This window comes from Bos grunniens, chromosome 25, assembly GCF_055505025.1.
Source record: "Bos grunniens cultivar Pamir isolate PY7600 chromosome 25, Bosgru_T2T1.0, whole genome shotgun sequence".
Classification (NCBI taxonomy): Eukaryota; Metazoa; Chordata; class Mammalia; order Artiodactyla; family Bovidae; genus Bos; species Bos grunniens.
The window spans coordinates 7,080,791-7,102,907 of record NC_141189.1 but is presented as its reverse complement, the minus strand read 5'-3'; the positions used below and the strand labels follow the sequence as shown (position 1 = coordinate 7,102,907).

General features: G+C 74.3%; 1 protein-coding gene across 1 annotated transcript in view; it reads right to left on the bottom strand.

Moving 5' to 3' along the window:
• Window positions 1–4,136: 4,136 nt before the first annotated feature.
• The window catches only part of LOC147344898 (uncharacterized), a 43,725-nt gene continuing 25,744 nt past the window's right edge, over window positions 4,137–22,117 (bottom strand). Inside the window, exons 17-33 of the mRNA XM_086375586.1 lie at window positions 21,658–21,708; window positions 20,527–20,664; window positions 19,571–19,647; window positions 18,394–18,625; window positions 16,457–16,536; window positions 15,382–15,535; window positions 14,440–14,490; window positions 13,405–13,470; window positions 12,388–12,432; window positions 11,279–11,388; window positions 10,398–10,470; window positions 8,259–8,309; window positions 7,126–7,263; window positions 6,010–6,054; window positions 5,728–5,775; window positions 5,125–5,221; window positions 4,137–4,156 (exon numbers count right to left, since the gene is read on the bottom strand). Of these exons, the coding sequence (XP_086231712.1) occupies window positions 4,137–4,156; window positions 5,125–5,221; window positions 5,728–5,775; window positions 6,010–6,054; window positions 7,126–7,263; window positions 8,259–8,309; window positions 10,398–10,470; window positions 11,279–11,388; window positions 12,388–12,432; window positions 13,405–13,470; window positions 14,440–14,490; window positions 15,382–15,535; window positions 16,457–16,536; window positions 18,394–18,625; window positions 19,571–19,647; window positions 20,527–20,664; window positions 21,658–21,708 (1,476 nt within the window). The remainder of the gene's footprint in view (window positions 4,157–5,124; window positions 5,222–5,727; window positions 5,776–6,009; window positions 6,055–7,125; window positions 7,264–8,258; window positions 8,310–10,397; window positions 10,471–11,278; window positions 11,389–12,387; window positions 12,433–13,404; window positions 13,471–14,439; window positions 14,491–15,381; window positions 15,536–16,456; window positions 16,537–18,393; window positions 18,626–19,570; window positions 19,648–20,526; window positions 20,665–21,657; window positions 21,709–22,117) is intronic.

The following is a 22,117-nucleotide window of genomic DNA, read 5'->3' as shown; positions in this document are numbered from 1 at the left end:
GGCTGGTGTGCGGGGTGGAGGCGGAGGCGGGCTCTGTGCTGGGGGCAGGTGGAGGGGAGCGAGGCACCCCCGTGGACGCGGTGGGGCTACTGGTGGCCACGGGAGTGGAGGTGGTGGACGCGGGAGCATAGAGTGTGCTGCTGGGCGTGGCGGAGGATGTGACGGACGGCGGAGACGGCACCCCCGTGGCGAGAGGCTGGCTAGCGGTGTCACTGGGAGGAGTCCCCGTGGTGGTGGGGTGCGGGGGCGGCACACTGGCGCTCGGGGCAGGTGGGCTGGCACCCTCGGCCGGAGTGGTACTGGCCCTGGTGCTGCCGGGGGCCGGGGAGGAGGCGCCTAGCGATGTGGCGGGAATGGCGCTGGAGCGGAAGGGAGTCGCCGTGCTGCGGGGAGTGGTGAAGATGGAGGTGGCGGCCGGCGTGCTGGCCGAGGTTGCCTGGACAGGGAAGGTGCTGTGTGTGCGGGGGGTGGTGGGGCCGGAGGAGATGATCCCGGTGGTGGGGGTGGCCGCGGCCCTGGGCATGGCCGAGGCCGCGGCCGCGGGGCTGGGGGTGGGTGTGGCTGAGGGGCTGGCCAGAGCGAGTGTGGAGCCGAGGGCCACGGCGGAGGTGGCGGTGGTGGATGGAGCCGCGGGCCCGGCGGATGTGGCCTCGGTGGTGGCGGGCGCGGAGCTGGGGGCTCCCGTCCCGACCGAGGAGGGAGGGAGAGTCGTGGATGTGCGCGGCGCGGCGGAGGCCGGGAGGGGTGAGGTGAATGCGGAAGTGAGGGCGCTCCCGCCGGGGTTGATGGTGGAAGAGGTGAGGGCCGGAGCGCTGGGCCGTGCGGTGGGCATGGGTGTGGTCACCAGGAGGGTGCTAGCAGCCCCGGTGGTGCGCGCGGCGGCGGCAGAGGGCAGAGTGGCCGAGAGGGAGGTGGCCGGGGCTGCGGTGTCCCTGGGAGTGGCGAGCTGCGTGGTGGAGCCGGTGGGCGTGCTGGTGGGAGGCGAGGGGCCGGCAGTGGTGTGGGTGGTGGGGAGTGTGGTCATGTCGGTGGGCAGAGGGCTGGTGTGCGGGGTGGAGGCGGAGGGCGGGCTCTGTGCTGGGGGCAGGTGGAGGGGAGCGAGGCACCCCGTGGACGCGGTGGGGCTACTGGTGGCCACGGGAGTGGAGGTGGTGGACGCGGGAGCATAGAGTGCGCTGCTGGGCGTGGTCGGAGGATGTGACTGACGGCGGAGAGGGCACCCCCGTGGCGACAGGCTGGCTAGCGGTGTCACTGGGAGGAGTCCCCGTGGTGGTGGGGTGCGGGGGCGGCACACTGGCGCTCGGGGCAGGTGGGCTGGCTCCCTCGGCCGGAGTGGTACTGGCCCTGGTGCTGCCGGGGGCCGGGGAGGAGGCGCCTAGCGATGTGGCGGGAATGGCGCTGGAGCGGAAGGGAGTCGCCGTGCTGCGGGGAGTGGTGAAGATGGAGGTGGCGGCCGGCGTGCTGGCCGAGGTTGCCTGGACAGGGAAGGTGCTGTGTGTGCGGGGGGTGGTGGGGCCGGAGGAGATGATCCCGGTGGTGGGGGTGGCCGCGGCCGTGGGCGTGGCCGAGGCCGCGGCCGCGGGGCTGGGGGTGGGTGTGGCTGAGGGGCTGGCCAGAGCGAGTGTGGAGCCGAGGGCCACGGCGGAGGTGGCGGTGGTGGATGGAGCCGCGGGCCCGGCGGATGTGGCCTCGGTGGTGGCGGGCGCGGAGCTGGGGGCTCCCGTCCCGACCGAGGAGGGAGGGAGAGTCGTGGATGTGCGCGGCGCGGCGGAGGCCGGGGAGGGTGGGAGGTGAATGCGGAAGTGAGGGCGCTCCCGCCGGGGTAGATGGTGGAAGAGGTGAGGGCCGGAGCGCTGGGCCGTGCGGTGGGCATGGGTGTGGTCACCAGGAGGGTGCTAGCAGCCCCGGTGGTGCGCGCGGCGGCGGCAGAGGGCAGAGTGGCCGTGAGGGAGGTGGCCGGGGCTGCGGTGTCCCTGGGAGTGGCGAGCTGCGTGGTGGAGCCGGTGGGCGTGCTGGCGGGAGGCGAGGGGCCGGCAGTGGTGTGGGTGGTGGGGAGTGTGGTCGTGTCGGTGGGCAGAGGGCTGGTGTGCGGGGTGGAGGCGGAGGCGGGCTCTGTGCTGGGGGCAGGTGGAGGGGAGCGAGGCACCCCCGTGGACGCGGTGGGGCTACTGGTGGCCACGGGAGTGGAGGTGGTGGACGCGGGAGCATAGAGTGTGCTGCTGGGCGTGGCGGAGGATGTGACTGACGGCGGAGAGGGCACCCCCGTGGCGACAGGCTGGCTAGCGGTGTCACTGGGAGGAGTCCCCGTGGTGGTGGGGTGCGGGGGCGGCACACTGGCGCTCGGGGCAGGTGGGCTGGCCCCCTCGGCCGGAGTGGTACTGGCCCTGGTGCTGCCGGGGGCCGGGGAGGAGGCGCCTAGCGATGTGGCGGGAATGGCGCTGGAGCGGAAGGGAGTCGCCGTGCTGCGGGGAGTGGTGAAGATGGAGGTGGCGGCCGGCGTGCTGGCCGAGGTTGCCTGGACAGGGAAGGTGCTGTGTGTGCGGGGGGTGGTGGGGCCGGAGGAGATGATCCCGGTGGTGGGGGTGGCCGCGGCCGTGGGCGTGGCCGAGGCCGCGGCCGCGGGGCTGGGGGTGGGTGTGGCTGAGGGGCTGGCCAGAGCGAGTGTGGAGCCGAGGGCCACGGCGGAGGTGGCGGTGGTGGATGGAGCCGCGGGCCCGGCGGATGTGGCCTCGGTGGTGGCGGGCGCGGAGCTGGGGGCTCCCGTCCCGACCGAGGAGGGAGGGAGAGTCGTGGATGTGCGCGGCGCGGCGGAGGCCGGGAGGGGTGAGGTGAATGCGGAAGTGAGGGCGCTCCCGCCGGGGTAGATGGTGGAAGAGGTGAGGGCCGGAGCGCTGGGCCGTGCGGTGGGCATGGGTGTGGTCACCAGGAGGGTGCTAGCAGCCCCGGTGGTGCGCGCGGCGGCGGCAGAGGGCAGAGTGGCCGTGAGGGAGGTGGCCGGGGCTGCGGTGTCCCTGGGAGTGGCGAGCTGCGTGGTGGAGCCGGTGGGCGTGCTGGCGGGAGGCGAGGGGCCGGCAGTGGTGTGGGTGGTGGGGAGTGTGGTCATGTCGGTGGGCAGAGGGCTGGTGTGCGGGGTGGAGGCGGAGGCGGGCTCTGTGCTGGGGGCAGGTGGAGGGGAGCGAGGCACCCCCGTGGACGCGTTGGGGCTACTGGTGGCCACGGGAGTGGAGGTGGTGGACGCGGGAGCATAGAGTGTGCTGCTGGGCGTGGCGGAGGATGTGACTGACGGCGGAGAGGGCACCCCCGTGGCGACAGGCTGGCTAGCGGTGTCACTGGGAGGAGTCCCCGTGGTGGTGGGGTGCGGGGGCGGCACACTGGCGCTCGGGGCAGGTGGGCTGGCCCCCTCGGCCGGAGTGGTACTGGCCCTGGTGCTGCCGGGGGCCGGGGAGGAGGCGCCTAGCGATGTGGCGGGAATGGCGCTGGAGCGGAAGGGAGTCGCCGTGCTGCGGGGAGTGGTGAAGATGGAGGTGGCGGCCGGCGTGCTGGCCGAGGTTGCCTGGACAGGGAAGGTGCTGTGTGTGCGGGGGGTGGTGGGGCCGGAGGAGATGATCCCGGTGGTGGGGGTGGCCGCGGCCGTGGGCGTGGCCGAGGCCTCGGCCGCGGGTCTGGGGGTGGGTGTGGCTGAGGGGCTGGCCAGAGCGAGTGTGGAGCCGAGGGCCACGGCGGAGGTGGCGGTGGTGGATGGAGCCGCGGGCCCGGCGGATGTGGCCTCGGTGGTGGCGGGTGCGGAGCTGGGGGCTCCCGTCCCGACCGAGGAGGGAGGGAGAGTCGTGGATGTGCGCGGCGCGGCGGAGGCCGGGAGGGGTGAGGTGAATGCGGAAGTGAGGGCGCTCCCGCCGGGGTAGATGGTGGAAGAGGTGAGGGCCGGAGCGCTGGGCCGTGCGGTGGGCATGGGTGTGGTCACCAGGAGGGTGCTAGCAGCCCCGGTGGTGCGCGCGGCGGCGGCAGAGGCAGAGTGGCCGTGAGGGAGGTGGCCGGGGCTGCGGTGTCCCTGGGAGTGGCGAGCTGCGTGGTGGAGCCGGTGGGCGTGCTGGCGGGAGGCGAGGGGCCGGCAGTGGTGTGGGTGGTGGGGAGTGTGGTCATGTCGGTGGGCAGAGGGCTGGTGGGCGGGGTGGAGGCGTTGGCGGGCCGTGTGCTGGGGGCAGGTGGAGGGGAGCGAGGCACCCCGTGGACGCGGTGGGGCTACTGGTAGCCACGGGAGTGGAGGTGGTGGACGCGGGAGCATAGAGTGTGCTGCTGGGCGTGGCGGAGGATGTGGCTGACGGCGGAGAGGGCACCCCGTGGCGACAGGCTGGCTAGCGGTGTCACTGGGAGGAGTCCCCGTGGTGGTGGGGTGCGGGGGCGGCACACTGGCGCTCGGGGCAGGTGGGCTGGCACCCTCGGCCGGAGTGGTACTGGCCCTGGTGCTGCCGGGGGCCGGGGAGGAGGCGCCTAGCGATGTGGCGGGAATGGCGCTGGAGCGGAAGGGAGTCGCCGTGCTGCGGGGAGTGGTGAAGATGGAGGTGGCGGCCGGCGTGCTGGCCGAGGTTGCCTGGACAGGGAAGGTGCTGTGTGTGCGGGGGGTGGTGGGGCCGGAGGAGATGATCCCGGTGGTGGGGGTGGCCGCGGCCCTGGGCGTGGCCGAGGCCGCGGCCGCGGGGCTGGGGGTGGGTGTGGCTGAGGGGCTGGCCAGAGCGAGTGTGGAGCCGAGGGCCACGGCGGAGGTGGCGGTGGTGGATGGAGCCGCGGGCCCGGCGGATGTGGCGTCGGTGGTGGCGGGCGCGGAGCTGGGGGCTCCCGTCCCGACCGAGGAGGGAGGGAGAGTCGTGGATGTGCGCGGCGCGGCGGAGGCCGGGAGGGGTGAGGTGAATGCGGAAGTGAGGGCGCTCCCGCCGGGGTAGATGGTGGAAGAGGTGAGGGCCGGAGCGCTGGGCCGTGCGGTGGGCATGGGTGTGGTCACCAGGAGGGTGCTAGCAGCCCCGGTGGTGCGCGCGGCGGCGGCAGAGGGCAGAGTGGCCGTGAGGGAGGTGGCCGGGGCTGCGGTGTCCCTGGGAGTGGCGAGCTGCGTGGTGGAGCCGGTGGGCGTGCTGGCGGGAGGCGAGGGGCCGGCAGTGGTGTGGGTGGTGGGGAGTGTGGTCATGTCGGTGGGCAGAGGGCTGGTGTGCGGGGTGGAGGCGGAGGCGGGCTCTGTGTGCGTGCAGGTGGAGGGGAGCGAGGCACCCCCGTGGACGCGGTGGGGCTACTGGTGGCCACGGGAGTGGAGGTGGTGGACGCGGGAGCATAGAGTGTGCTGCTGGGCGTGGCGGAGGATGTGACTGACGGCGGAGAGGGCACCCCCGTGGCGACAGGCTGGCTAGCGGTGTCACTGGGAGGAGTCCCCGTGGTGGTGGGGTGCGGGGGCGGCACACTGGCGCTCGGGGCAGGTGGGCTGGCACCCTCGGCCGGAGTGGTACTGGCCCTGGTGCTGCCGGGGGCCGGGGAGGAGGCGCCTAGCGATGTGGCGGGAATGGCGCTGGAGCGGAAGGGAGTCGCCGTGCTGCGGGGAGTGGTGAAGATGGAGGTGGCGGCCGGCGTGCTGGCCGAGGTTGCCTGGACAGGGAAGGTGCTGTGTGTGCGGGGGGTGGTGGGGCCGGAGGAGATGATCCCGGTGGTGGGGGTGGCCGCGGCCGCGGGGCTGGGGGTGGGTGTGGCTGAGGGGCTGGCCATAGCGAGTGTGGAGCCGAGGGCCACGGCGGAGGTGGCGGTGGTGGATGGAGCCGCGGGCCCGGCGGATGTGGCCTCGGTGGTGGCGGGCGCGGAGCTGGGCGCTCCCGTCCCGACCGAGGAGGGAGGGAGAGTCGTGGATGTGCGCGGCGCGGCGGAGGCCGGGAGGGGTGAGGTGAATGCGGAAGTGAGGGCGCTCCCGCCGGGGTAGATGGTGGAAGAGGTGAGGGCCGGAGCGCTGGGCCGTGCGGTGGGCATGGGTGTGGTCACCAGGAGGGTGCTAGCAGCCCCGGTGGTGCGCGCGGCGGCGGCAGAGGGCAGAGTGGCCGTGAGGGAGGTGGCCGGGGCTGCGGTGTCCCTGGGAGTGGCGAGCTGCGTGGTGGAGCCGCTGGGCGTGCTGGCGGAAGGCGAGGGGCCGGCAGTGGTGTGGGTGGTGGGGAGTGTGGTCATGTCGGTGGGCAGAGGGCTGGTGTGCGGGGTGGAGGCGGAGGCGGGCTCTGTGCTGGGGGCAGGTGGAGGGGAGCGAGGCACCCCCGTGGACGCGGTGGGTCTACTGGTGGCCACGGGAGTGGAGGTGGTGGACGCGGGAGCATAGAGTGTGCTGCTGGGCGTGGCGGAGGATGTGACTGACGGCGGAGAGGGCACCCCCGTGGCGACAGGCTGGCTAGCGGTGTCACTGGGAGGAGTCCCCGTGGTGGTGGGGTGCGGGGGCGGCACACTGGCGCTCGGGGCAGGTGGGCTGGCCCCCTCGGCCGGAGTGGTACTGGCCCTGGTGCTGCCGGGGGCCGGGGAGGAGGCGCCTAGCGATGTGGCGGGAATGGCGCTGGAGCGGAAGGGAGTCGCCGTGCTGCGGGGAGTGGTGAAGATGGAGGTGGCGGCCGGCGTGCTGGCCGAGGTTGCCTGGACAGGGAAGGTGCTGTGTGTGCGGGGGGTGGTGGGGCCGGAGGAGATGATCCCGGTGGTGGGGGTGGCCGCGGCCGTGGGCGTGGCCGAGGCCTCGGCCGCGGGGCTGGGGGTGGGTGTGGCTGAGGGGCTGGCCAGAGCGAGTGTGGAGCCGAGGGCCACGGCGGAGGTGGCGGTGGTGGATGGAGCCGCGGGCCCGGCGGATGTGGCCTCGGTGGTGGCGGGCGCGGAGCTGGGGGCTCCCGTCCCGACCGAGGAGGGAGGGAGAGTCGTGGATGTGCGCGGCGCGGCGGAGGCCGGGAGGGGTGAGGTGAATGCGGAAGTGAGGGCGCTCCCGCCGGGGTAGATGGTGGAAGAGGTGAGGGCCGGAGCGCTGGGCCGTGCGGTGGGCATGGGTGTGGTCACCAGGAGGGTGCTAGCAGCCCCGGTGGTGCGCGCGGCGGCGGCAGAGGGCAGAGTGGCCGTGAGGGAGGTGGCCGGGGCTGCGGTGTCCCTGGGAGTGGCGAGCTGCGTGGTGGAGCCGGTGGGCATGCTGGCGGGAGGCGAGGGGCCGGCAGTGGTGTGGGTGGTGGGGAGTGTGGTCATGTCGGTGGGCAGAGGGCTGGTGTGCGGGGTGGAGGCGGAGGCGGGCTCTGTGCTGGGGGCAGGTGGAGGGGAGCGAGGCACCCCCGTGGACGCGGTTCGGCTACTGGTGGCCACGGGAGTGGAGGTGTTGGACGCGGGAGCATAGAGTGTGCTGCTGGGCGTGGCGGAGGATGTGACTGACGGCGGGAGAGGGCACCCCCGTGGCGACAGGCTGGCTAGCGGTGTCACTGGGAGGAGTCCCCGTGGTGGTGGGGTGCGGGGGCGGCACACTGGCGCTCGGGGCAGGTGGGCTGGCACCCTCGGCCGGAGTGGTACTGGCCCTTGCTGCCGGGGGCCGGGGAGGAGGCGCCTAGCGATGTGGCGGGAATGGCGCTGGAGCGGAAGGGAGTCGCCGTGCTGCGGGGAGTGGTGAAGATGGAGGTGGCGGCCGGCGTGCTGGCCGAGGTTTCCTGGACAGGGAAGGTGCTGTGTGTGCGGGGGGTGGTGGGGCCGGAGGAGATGATCCCGGTGGTGGGGGTGGCCGCGGCCGTGGGCGTGGCCGAGGCCGCGGCCGCGGGGCTGCGGGTGGGTGTGGCTGAGGGGCTGGCCAGAGCGAGTGTGGAGCCGAGGGCCACGGCGGAGGTGGCGGTGGTGGATGGAGCCGCGGGCCCGGCGGATGTGGCCTCGGTGGTGGCGGGCGCGGAGCTGGGGGCTCCCGTCCCGACCGAGGAGGGAGGGAGAGTCGTGGATGTGCGCGGCGCGGCGGAGGCCGGGAGGGGTGAGGTGAATGCGGAAGTGAGGGCGCTCCCGCCGGGGTAGATGGTGGAAGAGGTGAGGGCCGGAGCGCTGGGCCGTGCGGTGGGCATGGGTGTGGTCACCAGGAGGGTGCTAGCAGCCCCGGTGGTGCGCGCGGCGGCGGCAGAGGGCAGAGTGGCCGTGAGGGAGGTGGCCGGGGCTGCGGTGTCCCTGGGAGTGGCGAGCTGCGTGGTGGAGCCGGTGGGCGTGCTGGCGGGAGGCGAGGGGCCGGCAGTGGTGTGGGTGGTGGGGAGTGTGGTCATGTCGGTGGACAGAGGGCTGGTGTGCGGGGTGGAGGCGGAGGCGGGCTCTGTGCTGGGGGCAGGTGGAGGGGAGCGAGGCACCCCCGTGGACGCGGTGGGGCTACTGGTGGCCACGGGAGTGGAGGTGGTGGACGCGGGAGCATAGAGTGTGCTGCTGGGCGTGGCGGAGGATGTGACTGACGGCGGAGAGGGCACCCCCGTGGCGAGAGGCTGGCTAGCGGTGTCACTGGGAGGAGTCCCCGTGGTGGTGGGGTGCGGGGGCGGCACACTGGCGCTCGGGGCAGGTGGGCTGGCCCCCTCGGCCGGAGTGGTACTGGCCCTGGTGCTGCCGGGGGCCGGGGAGGAGGCGCCTAGCGATGTGGCGGGAATGGCGCTGGAGCGGAAGGGAGTCGCCGTGCTGCGGGGAGTGGTGAAGATGGAGGTGGCGGCCGGCGTGCTGGCCGAGGTTGCCTGGACAGGGAAGGTGCTGTGTGTGCGGGGGGTGGTGGGGCCGGAGGAGATGATCCCGGTGGTGGGGGTGGCCGCGGCCGTGGGCGTGGCCGAGGCCGCGGCCGCGGGGCTGGGGGTGGGTGTGGCTGAGGGGCTGGCCAGAGCGAGTGTGGAGCCGAGGGCCACGGCGGAGGTGGCGGTGGTGGATGGAGCCGCGGGCCCGGCGGATGTGGCCTCGGTGGTGGCGGGCGCGGAGCTGGGGGCTCCCGTCCCGACCGAGGAGGGAGGGAGAGTCGTGGATGTGCGCGGCGCGGCGGAGGCCGGGAGGGGTGAGGTGAATGCGGAAGTGAGGGCGCTCCCGCCGGGGTAGATGGTGGAAGAGGTGAGGGCCGGAGCGCTGGGCCGTGCGGTGGGCATGGGTGTGGTCACCAGGAGGGTGCTAGCAGCCCCGGTGGTGCGCGCGGCGGCGGCAGAGGGCAGAGTGGCCGTGAGGGAGGTGGCCGGGGCTGCGGTGTCCCTGGGAGTGGCGAGCTGCGTGGTGGAGCCGGTGGGCGTGCTGGCGGGAGGCGAGGGGCCGGCAGTGGTGTGGGTGGTGGGGAGTGTGGTCGTGTCGGTGGGCAGAGGGCTGGTGGGCGGGGTGGAGGCGGAGGCGGGCTCTGTGCTGGGGGCAGGTGGAGGGGAGCGAGGCACCCCCGTGGACGCGGTGGGGCTACTGGTGGCCACGGGAGTGGAGGTGGTGGACGCGGGAGCATAGAGTGTGCTGCTGGGCGTGGCGGAGGATGTGACTGACGGCGGAGAGGGCACCCCCGTGGCGACAGGCTGGCTAGCGGTGTCACTGGGAGGAGTCCCCGTGGTGGTGGGGTGCGGGGGCGGCACACTGGCGCTCGGGGCAGGTGGGCTGGCACCCTCGGCCGGAGTGGTACTGGCCCTGGTGCTGCCGGGGGCCGGGGAGGAGGCGCCTAGCGATGTGGCGGGAATGGCGCTGGAGCGGAAGGGAGTCGCCGTGCTGCGGGGAGTGGTGAAGATGGAGGTGGCGGCCGGCGTGCTGGCCGAGGTTGCCTGGACAGGGAAGGTGCTGTGTGTGCGGGGGGTGGTGGGGCCGGAGGAGATGATCCCGGTGGTGGGGGTGGCCGCGGCCGCGGGGCTGGGGGTGGGTGTGGCTGAGGGGCTGGCCAGAGCGAGTGTGGAGCCGAGGGCCACGGCGGAGGTGGCGGTGGTGGATGGAGCCGCGGGCCCGGCGGATGTGGCCTCGGTGGTGGCGGGCGCGGAGCTGGGGGCTCCCGTCCCGACCGAGGAGGGAGGGAGAGTCGTGGATGTGCGCGGCGCGGCGGAGGCCGGGAGGGGTGAGGTGAATGCGGAAGTGAGGGCGCTCCCGCCGGGGTAGATGGTGGAAGAGGTGAGGGCCGGAGCGCTGGGCCGTGCGGTGGGCATGGGTGTGGTCACCAGGAGTGTGCTAGCAGCCCCGGTGGTGCGCGCGGCAGCGGCAGAGGGCAGAGTGGCCGTGAGGGAGGTGGCCGGGGCTGCGGTGTCCCTGGGAGTGGCGAGCTGCGTGGTGGAGCCGCTGGGCGTGCTGTCGGGAGGCGAGGGGCCGGCAGTGGTGTGGGTGGTGGGGAGTGTGGTCATGTCGGTGGGCAGAGGGCTGGTGTGCGGGGTGGAGGCGGAGGCGGGCTCTGTGCTGGGGGCAGGTGGAGGGGAGCGAGGCACCCCCGTGGACGCGGTGGGTCTACTGGTGGCCACGGGAGTGGAGGTGGTGGACGCGGGAGCATAGAGTGTGCTGCTGGGCGTGGCGGAGGATGTGACTGACGGCGGAGAGGGCACCCCCGTGGCGAGAGGCTGGCTAGCGGTGTCACTGGGAGGAGTCCCCGTGGTGGTGGGGGTGCGGGGGCGGCACACTGGCGCTCGGGGCAGGTGGGCTGGCCCCCTCGGCCGGAGTGGTACTGGCCCTGGTGCTGCCGGGGGCCGGGGAGGAGGCGCCTAGCGATGTGGCGGGAATGGCGCTGGAGCGGAAGGGAGTCGCCGTGCTGCGGGGAGTGGTGAAGATGGAGGTGGCGGCCGGCGTGCTGGCCGAGGTTGCCTGGACAGGGAAGGTGCTGTGTGTGCGGGGGGTGGTGGGGCCGGAGGAGATGATCCCGGTGGTGGGGGTGGCCGCGGCCGTGGGCGTGGCCGAGGCCGCGGCCGCGGGGCTGGGGGTGGGTGTGGCTGAGGGGCTGGCCAGAGCGAGTGTGGAGCCGAGGGCCACGGCGGAGGTGGCGGTGGTGGATGGAGCCGCGGGCCCGGCGGATGTGGCCTCGGTGGTGGCGGGCGCGGAGCTGGGGGCTCCCGTCCCGACCGAGGAGGGAGGGAGAGTCGTGGATGTGCGCGGCGCGGCGGAGGCCGGGAGGGGTGAGGTGAATGCGGAAGTGAGGGCGCTCCCGCCGGGGTAGATGGTGGAAGAGGTGAGGGCCGGAGCGCTGGGCCGTGCGGTGGGCATGGGTGTGGTCACCAGGAGGGTGCTAGCAGCCCCGGTGGTGCGCGCGGCGGCGGCAGAGGGCAGAGTGGCCGTGAGGGAGGTGGCCGGGGCTGCGGTGTCCCTGGGAGTGGCGAGCTGCGTGGTGGAGCCGGTGGGCATGCTGGCGGGAGGCGAGGGGCCGGCAGTGGTGTGGGTGGTGGGGAGTGTGGTCATGTCGGTGGGCAGAGGGCTGGTGTGCGGGGTGGAGGCGGAGGCGGGCTCTGTGCTGGGGGCAGGTGGAGGGGAGCGAGGCACCCCCGTGGACGCGGTGCGGCTACTGGTGGCCACGGGAGTGGAGGTGGTGGACGCGGGAGCATAGAGTGTGCTGCTGGGCGTGGCGGAGGATGTGACTGACGGCGGAGAGGGCACCCCCGTGGCGACAGGCTGGCTAGCGGTGTCACTGGGAGGAGTCCCCGTGGTGGTGGGGTGCGGGGGCGGCACACTGGCGCTCGGGGCAGGTGGGCTGGCACCCTCGGCCGGAGTGGTACTGGCCCTGGTGCTGCCGGGGGCCGGGGAGGAGGCGCCTAGCGATGTGGCGGGAATGGCGCTGGAGCGGAATGGAGTCGCCGTGCTGCGGGGAGTGGTGAAGATGGAGGTGGCGGCCGGCGTGCTGGCCGAGGTTGCCTGGACAGGGAAGGTGCTGTGTGTGCGGGGGGTGGTGGGGCCGGAGGAGATGATCCCGGTGGTGGGGGTGGCCGCGGCCGTGGGCGTGGCCGAGGCCGCGGCCGCGGGGCTGCGGGTGGGTGTGGCTGAGGGGCTGGCCAGAGCGAGTGTGGAGCCGAGGGCCACGGCGGAGGTGGCGGTGGTGGATGGAGCCGCGGGCCCGGCGGATGTGGCCTCGGTGGTGGCGGGCGCGGAGCTGGGGGCTCCCGTCCCGACCGAGGAGGGAGGGAGAGTCGTGGATGTGCGCGGCGCGGCGGAGGCCGGGAGGGGTGAGGTGAATGCGGAAGTGAGGGCGCTCCCGCCGGGGTAGATGGTGGAAGAGGTGAGGGCCGGAGCGCTGGGCCGTGCGGTGGGCATGGGTGTGGTCACCAGGAGGGTGCTAGCAGCCCCGGTGGTGCGCGCGGCGGCGGCAGAGGGCAGAGTGGCCGTGAGGGAGGTGGCCGGGGCTGCGGTGTCCCTGGGAGTGGCGAGCTGCGTGGTGGAGCCGGTGGGCGTGCTGGCGGGAGGCGAGGGGCCGGCAGTGGTGTGGGTGGTGGGGAGTGTGGTCATGTCGGTGGACAGAGGGCTGGTGTGCGGGGTGGAGGCGGAGGCGGGCTCTGTGCTGGGGGCAGGTGGAGGGGAGCGAGGCACCCCCGTGGACGCGGTGGGGCTACTGGTGGCCACGGGAGTGGAGGTGGTGGACGCGGGAGCATAGAGTGTGCTGCTGGGCGTGGCGGAGGATGTGACTGACGGCGGAGAGGGCACCCCCGTGGCGACAGGCTGGCTAGCGGTGTCACTGGGAGGAGTCCCCGTGGTGGTGGGGTGCGGGGGCGGCACACTGGCGCTCGGGGCAGGTGGGCTGGCACCCTCGGCCGGAGTGGTACTGGCCCTGGTGCTGCCGGGGGCCGGGGAGGAGGCGCCTAGCGATGTGGCGGGAATGGCGCTGGAGCGGAAGGGAGTCGCCGTGCTGCGGGGAGTGGTGAAGATGGAGGTGGCGGCCGGCGTGCTGGCCGAGGTTGCCTGGACAGGGAAGGTGCTGTGTGTGCGGGGGGTGGTGGGGCCGGAGGAGATGATCCCGGTGGTGGGGGTGGCCGCGGCCGTGGGCGTGGCCGAGGCCGCGGCCGCGGGGCTGGGGGTGGGTGTGGCTGAGGGGCTGGCCAGAGCGAGTGTGGAGCCGAGGGCCACGGCGGAGGTGGCGGTGGTGGATGGAGCCGCGGGCCCGGCGGATGTGGCCTCGGTGGTGGCGGGCGCGGAGCTGGGGGCTCCCGTCCCGACCGAGGAGGGAGGGAGAGTCGTGGATGTGCGCGGCGCGGCGGAGGCCGGGAGGGGTGAGGTGAATGCGGAAGTGAGGGCGCTCCCGCCGGGGTAGATGGTGGAAGAGGTGAGGGCCGGAGCGCTGGGCCGTGCGGTGGGCATGGGTGTGGTCACCAGGAGGGTGCTAGCAGCCCCGGTGGTGCGCGCGGCGGCGGCAGAGGGCAGAGTGGCCGTGAGGGAGGTGGCCGGGGCTGCGGTGTCCCTGGGAGTGGCGAGCTGCGTGGTGGAGCCGGTGGGCGTGCTGGCGGGAGGCGAGGGGCCGGCAGTGGTGTGGGTGGTGGGGAGTGTGGTCGTGTCGGTGGGCAGAGGGCTGGTGGGCGGGGTGGAGGCGGAGGCGGGCTCTGTGCTGGGGGCAGGTGGAGGGGAGCGAGGCACCCCCGTGGACGCGGTGGGGCTACTGGTGGCCACGGGAGTGGAGGTGGTGGACGCGGGAGCATAGAGTGTGCTGCTGGGCGTGGCGGAGGATGTGACTGACGGCGGAGAGGGCACCCCCGTGGCGACAGGCTGGCTAGCGGTGTCACTGGGAGGAGTCCCCGTGGTGGTGGGGTGCGGGGGCGGCACACTGGCGCTCGGGGCAGGTGGGCTGGCACCCTCGGCCGGAGTGGTACTGGCCCTGGTGCTGCCGGGGGCCGGGGAGGAGGCGCCTAGCGATGTGGCGGGAATGGCGCTGGAGCGGAAGGGAGTCGCCGTGCTGCGGGGAGTGGTGAAGATGGAGGTGGCGGCCGGCGTGCTGGCCGAGGTTGCCTGGACAGGGAAGGTGCTGTGTGTGCGGGGGGTGGTGGGGCCGGAGGAGATGATCCCGGTGGTGGGGGTGGCCGCGGCCGCGGGGCTGGGGGTGGGTGTGGCTGAGGGGCTGGCCAGAGCGAGTGTGGAGCCGAGGGCCACGGCGGAGGTGGCGGTGGTGGATGGAGCCGCGGGCCCGGCGGATGTGGCCTCGGTGGTGGCGGGCGCGGAGCTGGGGGCTCCCGTCCCGACCGAGGAGGGAGGGAGAGTCGTGGATGTGCGCGGCGCGGCGGAGGCCGGGAGGGGTGAGGTGAATGCGGAAGTGAGGGCGCTCCCGCCGGGGTAGATGGTGGAAGAGGTGAGGGCCGGAGCGCTGGGCCGTGCGGTGGGCATGGGTGTGGTCACCAGGAGTGTGCTAGCAGCCCCGGTGGTGCGCGCGGCAGCGGCAGAGGGCAGAGTGGCCGTGAGGGAGGTGGCCGGGGCTGCGGTGTCCCTGGGAGTGGCGAGCTGCGTGGTGGAGCCGCTGGGCGTGCTGTCGGGAGGCGAGGGGCCGGCAGTGGTGTGGGTGGTGGGGAGTGTGGTCATGTCGGTGGGCAGAGGGCTGGTGTGCGGGGTGGAGGCGGAGGCGGGCTCTGTGCTGGGGGCAGGTGGAGGGGAGCGAGGCACCCCCGTGGACGCGGTGGGTCTACTGGTGGCCACGGGAGTGGAGGTGGTGGAAGCGGGAGCATAGAGTGTGCTGCTGGGCGTGGCGGAGGATGTGACTGACGGCGGAGAGGGCACCCCCGTGGCGAGAGGCTGGCTAGCGGTGTCACTGGGAGGAGTCCCCGTGGTGGTGGGGTGCGGGGGCGGCACACTGGCGCTCGGGGCAGGTGGGCTGGCCCCCTCGGCCGGAGTGGTACTGGCCCTGGTGCTGCCGGGGGCCGGGGAGGAGGCGCCTAGCGATGTGGCGGGAATGGCGCTGGAGCGGAAGGGAGTCGCCGTGCTGCGGGGAGTGGTGAAGATGGAGGTGGCGGCCGGCGTGCTGGCCGAGGTTGCCTGGACAGGGAAGGTGCTGTGTGTGCGGGGGGTGGTGGGGCCGGAGGAGATGATCCCGGTGGTGGGGGTGGCCGCGGCCGTGGGCGTGGCCGAGGCCGCGGCCGCGGGGCTGGGGGTGGGTGTGGCTGAGGGGCTGGCCAGAGCGAGTGTGGAGCCGAGGGCCACGGCGGAGGTGGCGGTGGTGGATGGAGCCGCGGGCCCGGCGGATGTGGCCTCGGTGGTGGCGGGCGCGGAGCTGGGGGCTCCCGTCCCGACCGAGGAGGGAGGGAGAGTCGTGGATGTGCGCGGCGCGGCGGAGGCCGGGAGGGGTGAGGTGAATGCGGAGGTGAGGGCGCTCCCGCCGGGGTAGATGGTGGAAGAGGTGAGGGCCGGAGCGCTGGGCCGTGCGGTGGGCATGGGTGTGGTCACCAGGAGGGTGCTAGCAGCCCCGGTGGTGCGCGCGGCGGCGGCAGAGGGCAGAGTGGCCGTGAGGGAGGTGGCCGGGGCTGCGGTGTCCCTGGGAGTGGCGAGCTGCGTGGTGGAGCCGGTGGGCATGCTGGCGGGAGGCGAGGGGCCGGCAGTGGTGTGGGTGGTGGGGAGTGTGGTCATGTCGGTGGGCAGAGGGCTGGTGTGCGGGGTGGAGGCGGAGGCGGGCTCTGTGCTGGGGGCAGGTGGAGGGGAGCGAGGCACCCCCGTGGACGCGGTGGGGCTACTGGTGGCCACGGGAGTGGAGGTGGTGGACGCGGGAGCATAGAGTGTGCTGCTGGGCGTGGCGGAGGATGTGACTGACGGCGGAGAGGGCACCCCCGTGGCGACAGGCTGGCTAGCGGTGTCACTGGGAGGAGTCCCCGTGGTGGTGGGGTGCGGGGGCGGCACACTGGCGCTCGGGGCAGGTGGGCTGGCACCCTCGGCCGGAGTGGTACTGGCCCTGGTGCTGCCGGGGGCCGGGGAGGAGGCGCCTAGCGATGTGGCGGGAATGGCGCTGGAGCGGAAGGGAGTCGCCGTGCTGCGGGGAGTGGTGAAGATGGAGGTGGCGGCCGGCGTGCTGGCCGAGGTTGCCTGGACAGGGAAGGTGCTGTGTGTGCGGGGGGTGGTGGGGCCGGAGGAGATGATCCCGGTGGTGGGGGTGGCCGCGGCCGCGGGGCTGGGGGTGGGTGTGGCTGAGGGGCTGGCCAGAGCGAGTGTGGAGCCGAGGGCCACGGCGGAGGTGGCGGTGGTGGATGGAGCCGCGGGCCCGGCGGATGTGGCCTCGGTGGTGGCGGGCGCGGAGCTGGGGGCTCCCGTCCCGACCGAGGAGGGAGGGAGAGTCGTGGATGTGCGCGGCGCGGCGGAGGCCGGGAGGGGTGAGGTGAATGCGGAAGTGAGGGCGCTCCCGCCGGGGTAGATGGTGGAAGAGGTGAGGGCCGGAGCGCTGGGCCGTGCGGTGGGCATGGGTGTGGTCACCAGGAGGGTGCTAGCAGCCCCGGTGGTGTGCGCGGCGGCGGCAGAGGGCAGAGTGGCCGTGAGGGAGGTGGCCGGGGCTGCGGTGTCCCTGGGAGTGGCGAGCTGCGTGGTGGAGCCGGTGGGCGTGCTGGCGGGAGGCGAGGGGCCGGCAGTGGTGTGGGTGGTGGGGAGTGTGGTCATGTCGGTGGGCAGAGGGCTGGTGTGCGGGGTGGAGGCGGAGGCGGGCTCTGTGCTGGGGGCAGGTGGAGGGGAGCGAGGCACCCCCGTGGACGCGGTGGGGCTACTGGTGGCCACGGGAGTGGAGGTGGTGGACGCGGGAGCATAGAGTGTGCTGCTGGGCGTGGCGGAGGATGTGACTGACGGCGGAGAGGGCACCCCCGTGGCGACAGGCTGGCTAGCGGTGTCACTGGGAGGAGTCCCCGTGGTGGTGGGGTGCGGGGGCGGCACACTGGCGCTCGGGGCAGGTGGGCTGGCACCCTCGGCCGGAGTGGTACTGGCCCTGGTGCTGCCGGGGGCCGGGGAGGAGGCGCCTAGAGATGTGGCGGGAATGGCGCTGGAGCGGAAGGGAGTCACCGTGCTGCGGGGAGTGGTGAAGATGGAGGTGGCGGCCGGCGTGCTGGCCGAGGTTGCCTGGACAGGGAAGGTGCTGTGTGTGCGGGGGGTGGTGGGGCCGGAGGAGATGATCCCGGTGGTGGGGGTGGCCGCGGCCGTGGGCGTGGCCGAGGCCGCGGCCGCGGGGCTGGGGGTGGGTGTGGCTGAGGGGCTGGCCAGAGCGAGTGTGGAGCCGAGGGCCACGGCGGAGGTGGCGGTGGTGGATGGAGCCGCGGGCCCGGCGGATGTGGCCTCGGTGGTGGCGGGCGCGGAGCTGGGGGCTCCCGTCCCGACCGAGGAGGGAGGGAGAGTCGTGGATGTGCGCGGCGCGGCGGAGGCCGGGAGGGGTGAGGTGAATGCGGAAGTGAGGGCGCTCCCGCCGGGGTAGATGGTGGAAGAGGTGAGGGCCGGAGCGCTGGGCCGTGCGGTGGGCATGGGTGTGGTCACCAGGAGGGTGCTAGCAGCCCCGGTGGTGCGCGCGGCGGCGGCAGAGGGCAGAGTGGCCGTGAGGGAGGTGGCCGGGGCTGCGGTGTCCCTGGGAGTGGCGAGCTGCGTGGTGGAGCCGGTGGGCGTGCTGGCGGGAGGCGAGGGGCCGGCAGTGGTGTGGGTGGTGGGGAGTGTGGTCATGTCGGTGGGCAGAGGGCTGGTGTGCGGGGTGGAGGCGGAGGCGGGCTCTGTGCTGGGGGCAGGTGGAGGGGAGCGAGGCACCCCCGTGGACGCGGTGGGGCTACTGGTGGCCACGGGAGTGGAGGTGGTGGACGCGGGAGCATAGAGTGTGCTGCTGGGCGTGGCGGAGGATGTGACTGACGGCGGAGAGGGCACCCCCGTGGCGACAGGCTGGCTAGCGGTGTCACTGGGAGGAGTCCCCGTGGTGGTGGGGTGCGGGGGCGGCACACTGGCGCTCGGGGCAGGTGGGCTGGCACCCTCGGCCGGAGTGGTACTGGCCCTGGTGCTGCCGGGGGCCGGGGAGGAGGCGCCTAGCGATGTGGCGGGAATGGCGCTGGAGCGGAAGGGAGTCACCGTGCTGCGGGGAGTGGTGAAGATGGAGGTGGCGGCCGGCGTGCTGGCCGAGGTTGCCTGGACAGGGAAGGTGCTGTGTGTGCGGGGGGTGGTGGGGCCGGAGGAGATGATCCCGGTGGTGGGGGTGGCCGCGGCCGTGGGCGTGGCCGAGGCCGCGGCCGCGGGGCTGGGGGTGGGTGTGGCTGAGGGGCTGGCCAGAGCGAGTGTGGAGCCGAGGGCCACGGCGGAGGTGGCGGTGGTGGATGGAGCCGCGGGCCCGGCGGATGTGGCCTCGGTGGTGGCGGGCGCGGAGCTGGGGGCTCCCGTCCCGACCGAGGAGGGAGGGAGAGTCGTGGATGTGCGCGGCGCGGCGGAGGCCGGGAGGGGTGAGGTGAATGCGGAAGTGAGGGCGCTCCCGCCGGGGTAGATGGTGGAAGAGGTGAGGGCCGGAGCGCTGGGCCGTGCGGTGGGCATGGGTGTGGTCACCAGGAGGGTGCTAGCAGCCCCGGTGGTGCGCGCGGCGGCGGCAGAGGGCAGAGTGGCCGTGAGGGAGGTGGCCGGGGCTGCGGTGTCCCTGGGAGTGGCGAGCTGCGTGGTGGAGCCGGTGGGCGTGCTGGCGGGAGGCGAGGGGCCGGCAGTGGTGTGGGTGGTGGGGAGTGTGGTCATGTCGGTGGGCAGAGGGCTGGTGTGCGGGGTGGAGGCGGAGGCGGGCTCTGTGCTGGGGGCAGGTGGAGGGGAGCGAGGCACCCCCGTGGACGCGGTGGGGCTACTGGTAGCCACGGGAGTGGAGGTGGTGGACGCGGGAGCATAGAGTGTGCTGCTGGGCGTGGCGGAGGATGTGGCTGACGGCGGAGAGGGCACCCCCGTGGCGACAGGCTGGCTAGCGGTGTCACTGGGAGGAGTCCCCGTGGTGGTGGGGTGCGGGGGCAGCACACTGGCGCTCGGGGCAGGTGGGCTGGCACCCTCGGCCGGAGTGGTACTGGCCCTGGTGCTGCCGGGGGCCGGGGAGGAGGCGCCTAGCGATGTGGCGGGAATGGCGCTGGAGCGGAAGGGAGTCGCCGTGCTGCGGGGAGTGGTGAAGATGGAGGTGGCGGCCGGCGTGCTGGCCGAGGTTGCCTGGACAGGGAAGGTGCTGTGTGTGCGGGGGGTGGTGGGGCCGGAGGAGATGATCCCGGTGGTGGGGGTGGCCGCGGCCGTGGGCGTGGCCGAGGCCGCGGCCGCGGGGCTGGGGGTGGGTGTGGCTGAGGGGCTGGCCAGAGCGAGTGTGGAGCCGAGGGCCACGGCGGAGGTGGCGGTGGTGGATGGAGCCGCGGGCCCGGCGGATGTGGCCTCGGTGGTGGCGGGCGCGGAGCTGGGGGCTCCCGTCCCGACCGAGGAGGGAGGGAGAGTCGTGGATGTGCGCGGCGCGGCGGAGGCCGGGAGGGGTGAGGTGAATGCGGAAGTGAGGGCGCTCCCGCCGGGGTAGATGGTGGAAGAGGTGAGGGCCGGAGCGCTGGGCCGTGCGGTGGGCATGGGTGTGGTCACCAGGAGGGTGCTAGCAGCCCCGGTGGTGCGCGCGGCGGCGGCAGAGGGCAGAGTGGCCGTGAGGGAGGTGGCCGGGGCTGCGGTGTCCCTGGGAGTGGCGAGCTGCGTGGTGGAGCCGGTGGGCGTGCTGGCGGGAGGCGAGGGGCCGGCAGTGGTGTGGGTGGTGGGGAGTGTGGTCGTGTCGGTGGGCAGAGGGCTGGTGGGCGGGGTGGAGGCGGAGGCGGGCTCTGTGCTGGGGGCAGGTGGAGGGGAGCGAGGCACCCCCGTGGACGCGGTGGGGCTACTGGTGGCCACGGGAGTGGAGGTGGTGGACGCGGGAGCATAGAGTGTGCTGCTGGGCGTGGCGGAGGATGTGACTGACGGCGGAGAGGGCACCCCCGTGGCGAGAGGCTGGCTAGCGGTGTCACTGGGAGGAGTCCCCGTGGTGGTGGGGTGCGGGGGCGGCACACTGGCGCTCGGGGCAGGTGGGCTGGCACCCTCGGCCGGAGTGGTACTGGCCCTGGTGCTGCCGGGGGCCGGGGAGGAGGCGCCTAGCGATGTGGCGGGAATGGCGCTGGAGCGGAAGGGAGTCGCCGTGCTGCGGGGAGTGGTGAAGATGGAGGTGGCGGCCGGCGTGCTGGCCGAGGTTGCCTGGACAGGGAAGGTGCTGTGTGTGCGGGGGGTGGTGGGGCCGGAGGAGATGATCCCGGTGGTGGGGGTGGCCGCGGCCGCGGGGCTGGGGGTGGGTGTGGCTGAGGGGCTGGCCAGAGCGAGTGTGGAGCCGAGGGCCACGGCGGAGGTGGCGGTGGTGGATGGAGCCGCGGGCCCGGCGGATGTGGCCTCGGTGGTGGCGGGCGCGGAGCTGGGGGCTCCCGTCCCGACCGAGGAGGGAGGGAGAGTCGTGGATGTGCGCGGCGCGGCGGAGGCCGGGAGGGGTGAGGTGAATGCGGAAGTGAGGGCGCTCCCTCCGGGGTAGATGGTGGAAGAGGTGAGGGCCGGAGCGCTGGGCCGTGCGGTGGGCATGGGTGTGGTCACCAGGAGTGTGCTAGCAGCCCCGGTGGTGCGCGCGGCAGCGGCAGAGGGCAGAGTGGCCGTGAGGGAGGTGGCCGGGGCTGCGGTGTCCCTGGGAGTGGCGAGCTGCGTGGTGGAGCCGCTGGGCGTGCTGTCGGGAGGCGAGGGGCCGGCAGTGGTGTGGGTGGTGGGGAGTGTGGTCATGTCGGTGGGCAGAGGGCTGGTGTGCGGGGTGGAGGCGGAGGCGGGCTCTGTGCTGGGGGCAGGTGGAGGGGAGCGAGGCACCCCCGTGGACGCGGTGGGTCTACTGGTGGCCACGGGAGTGGAGGTGGTGGACGCGGGAGCATAGAGTGTGCTGCTGGGCGTGGCGGAGGATGTGACTGACGGCGGAGAGGGCACCCCCGTGGCGAGAGGCTGGCTAGCGGTGTCACTGGGAGGAGTCCCCGTGGTGGTGGGGTGCGGGGGCGGCACACTGGCGCTCGGGGCAGGTGGGCTGGCCCCCTCGGCCGGAGTGGTACTGGCCCTGGTGCTGCCGGGGGCCGGGGAGGAGGCGCCTAGCGATGTGGCGGGAATGGCGCTGGAGCGGAAGGGAGTCGCCGTGCTGCGGGGAGTGGTGAAGATGGAGGTGGCGGCCGGCGTGCTGGCCGAGGTTGCCTGGACAGGGAAGGTGCTGTGTGTGCGGGGGGTGGTGGGGCCGGAGGAGATGATCCCGGTGGTGGGGGTGGCCGCGGCCGTGGGCGTGGCCGAGGCCGCGGCCGCGGGGCTGGGGGTGGGTGTGGCTGAGGGGCTGGCCAGAGCGAGTGTGGAGCCGAGGGCCACGGCGGAGGTGGCGGTGGTGGATGGAGCCGCGGGCCCGGCGGATGTGGCCTCGGTGGTGGCGGGCGCGGAGCTGGGGGCTCCCGTCCCGACCGAGGAGGGAGGGAGAGTCGTGGATGTGCGCGGCGCGGCGGAGGCCGGGAGGGGTGAGGTGAATGCGGAAGTGAGGGCGCTCCCGCCGGGGTAGATGGTGGAAGAGGTGAGGGCCGGAGCGCTGGGCCGTGCGGTGGGCATGGGTGTGGTCACCAGGAGGGTGCTAGCAGCCCCGGTGGTGCGCGCGGCGGCGGCAGAGGGCAGAGTGGCCGTGAGGGAGGTGGCCGGGGCTGCGGTGTCCCTGGGAGTGGCGAGCTGCGTGGTGGAGCCGGTGGGCATGCTGGCGGGAGGCGAGGGGCCGGCAGTGGTGTGGGTGGTGGGGAGTGTGGTCATGTCGGTGGGCAGAGGGCTGGTGTGCGGGGTGGAGGCGGAGGCGGGCTCTGTGCTGGGGGCAGGTGGAGGGGAGCGAGGCACCCCCGTGGACGCGGTGCGGCTACTGGTGGCCACGGGAGTGGAGGTGGTGGACGCGGGAGCATAGAGTGTGCTGCTGGGCGTGGCGGAGGATGTGACTGACGGCGGAGAGGGCACCCCCGTGGCGACAGGCTGGCTAGCGGTGTCACTGGGAGGAGTCCCCGTGGTGGTGGGGTGCGGGGGCGGCACACTGGCGCTCGGGGCAGGTGGGCTGGCACCCTCGGCCGGAGTGGTACTGGCCCTGGTGCTGCCGGGGGCCGGGGAGGAGGCGCCTAGCGATGTGGCGGGAATGGCGCTGGAGCGGAATGGAGTCGCCGTGCTGCGGGGAGTGGTGAAGATGGAGGTGGCGGCCGGCGTGCTGGCCGAGGTTGCCTGG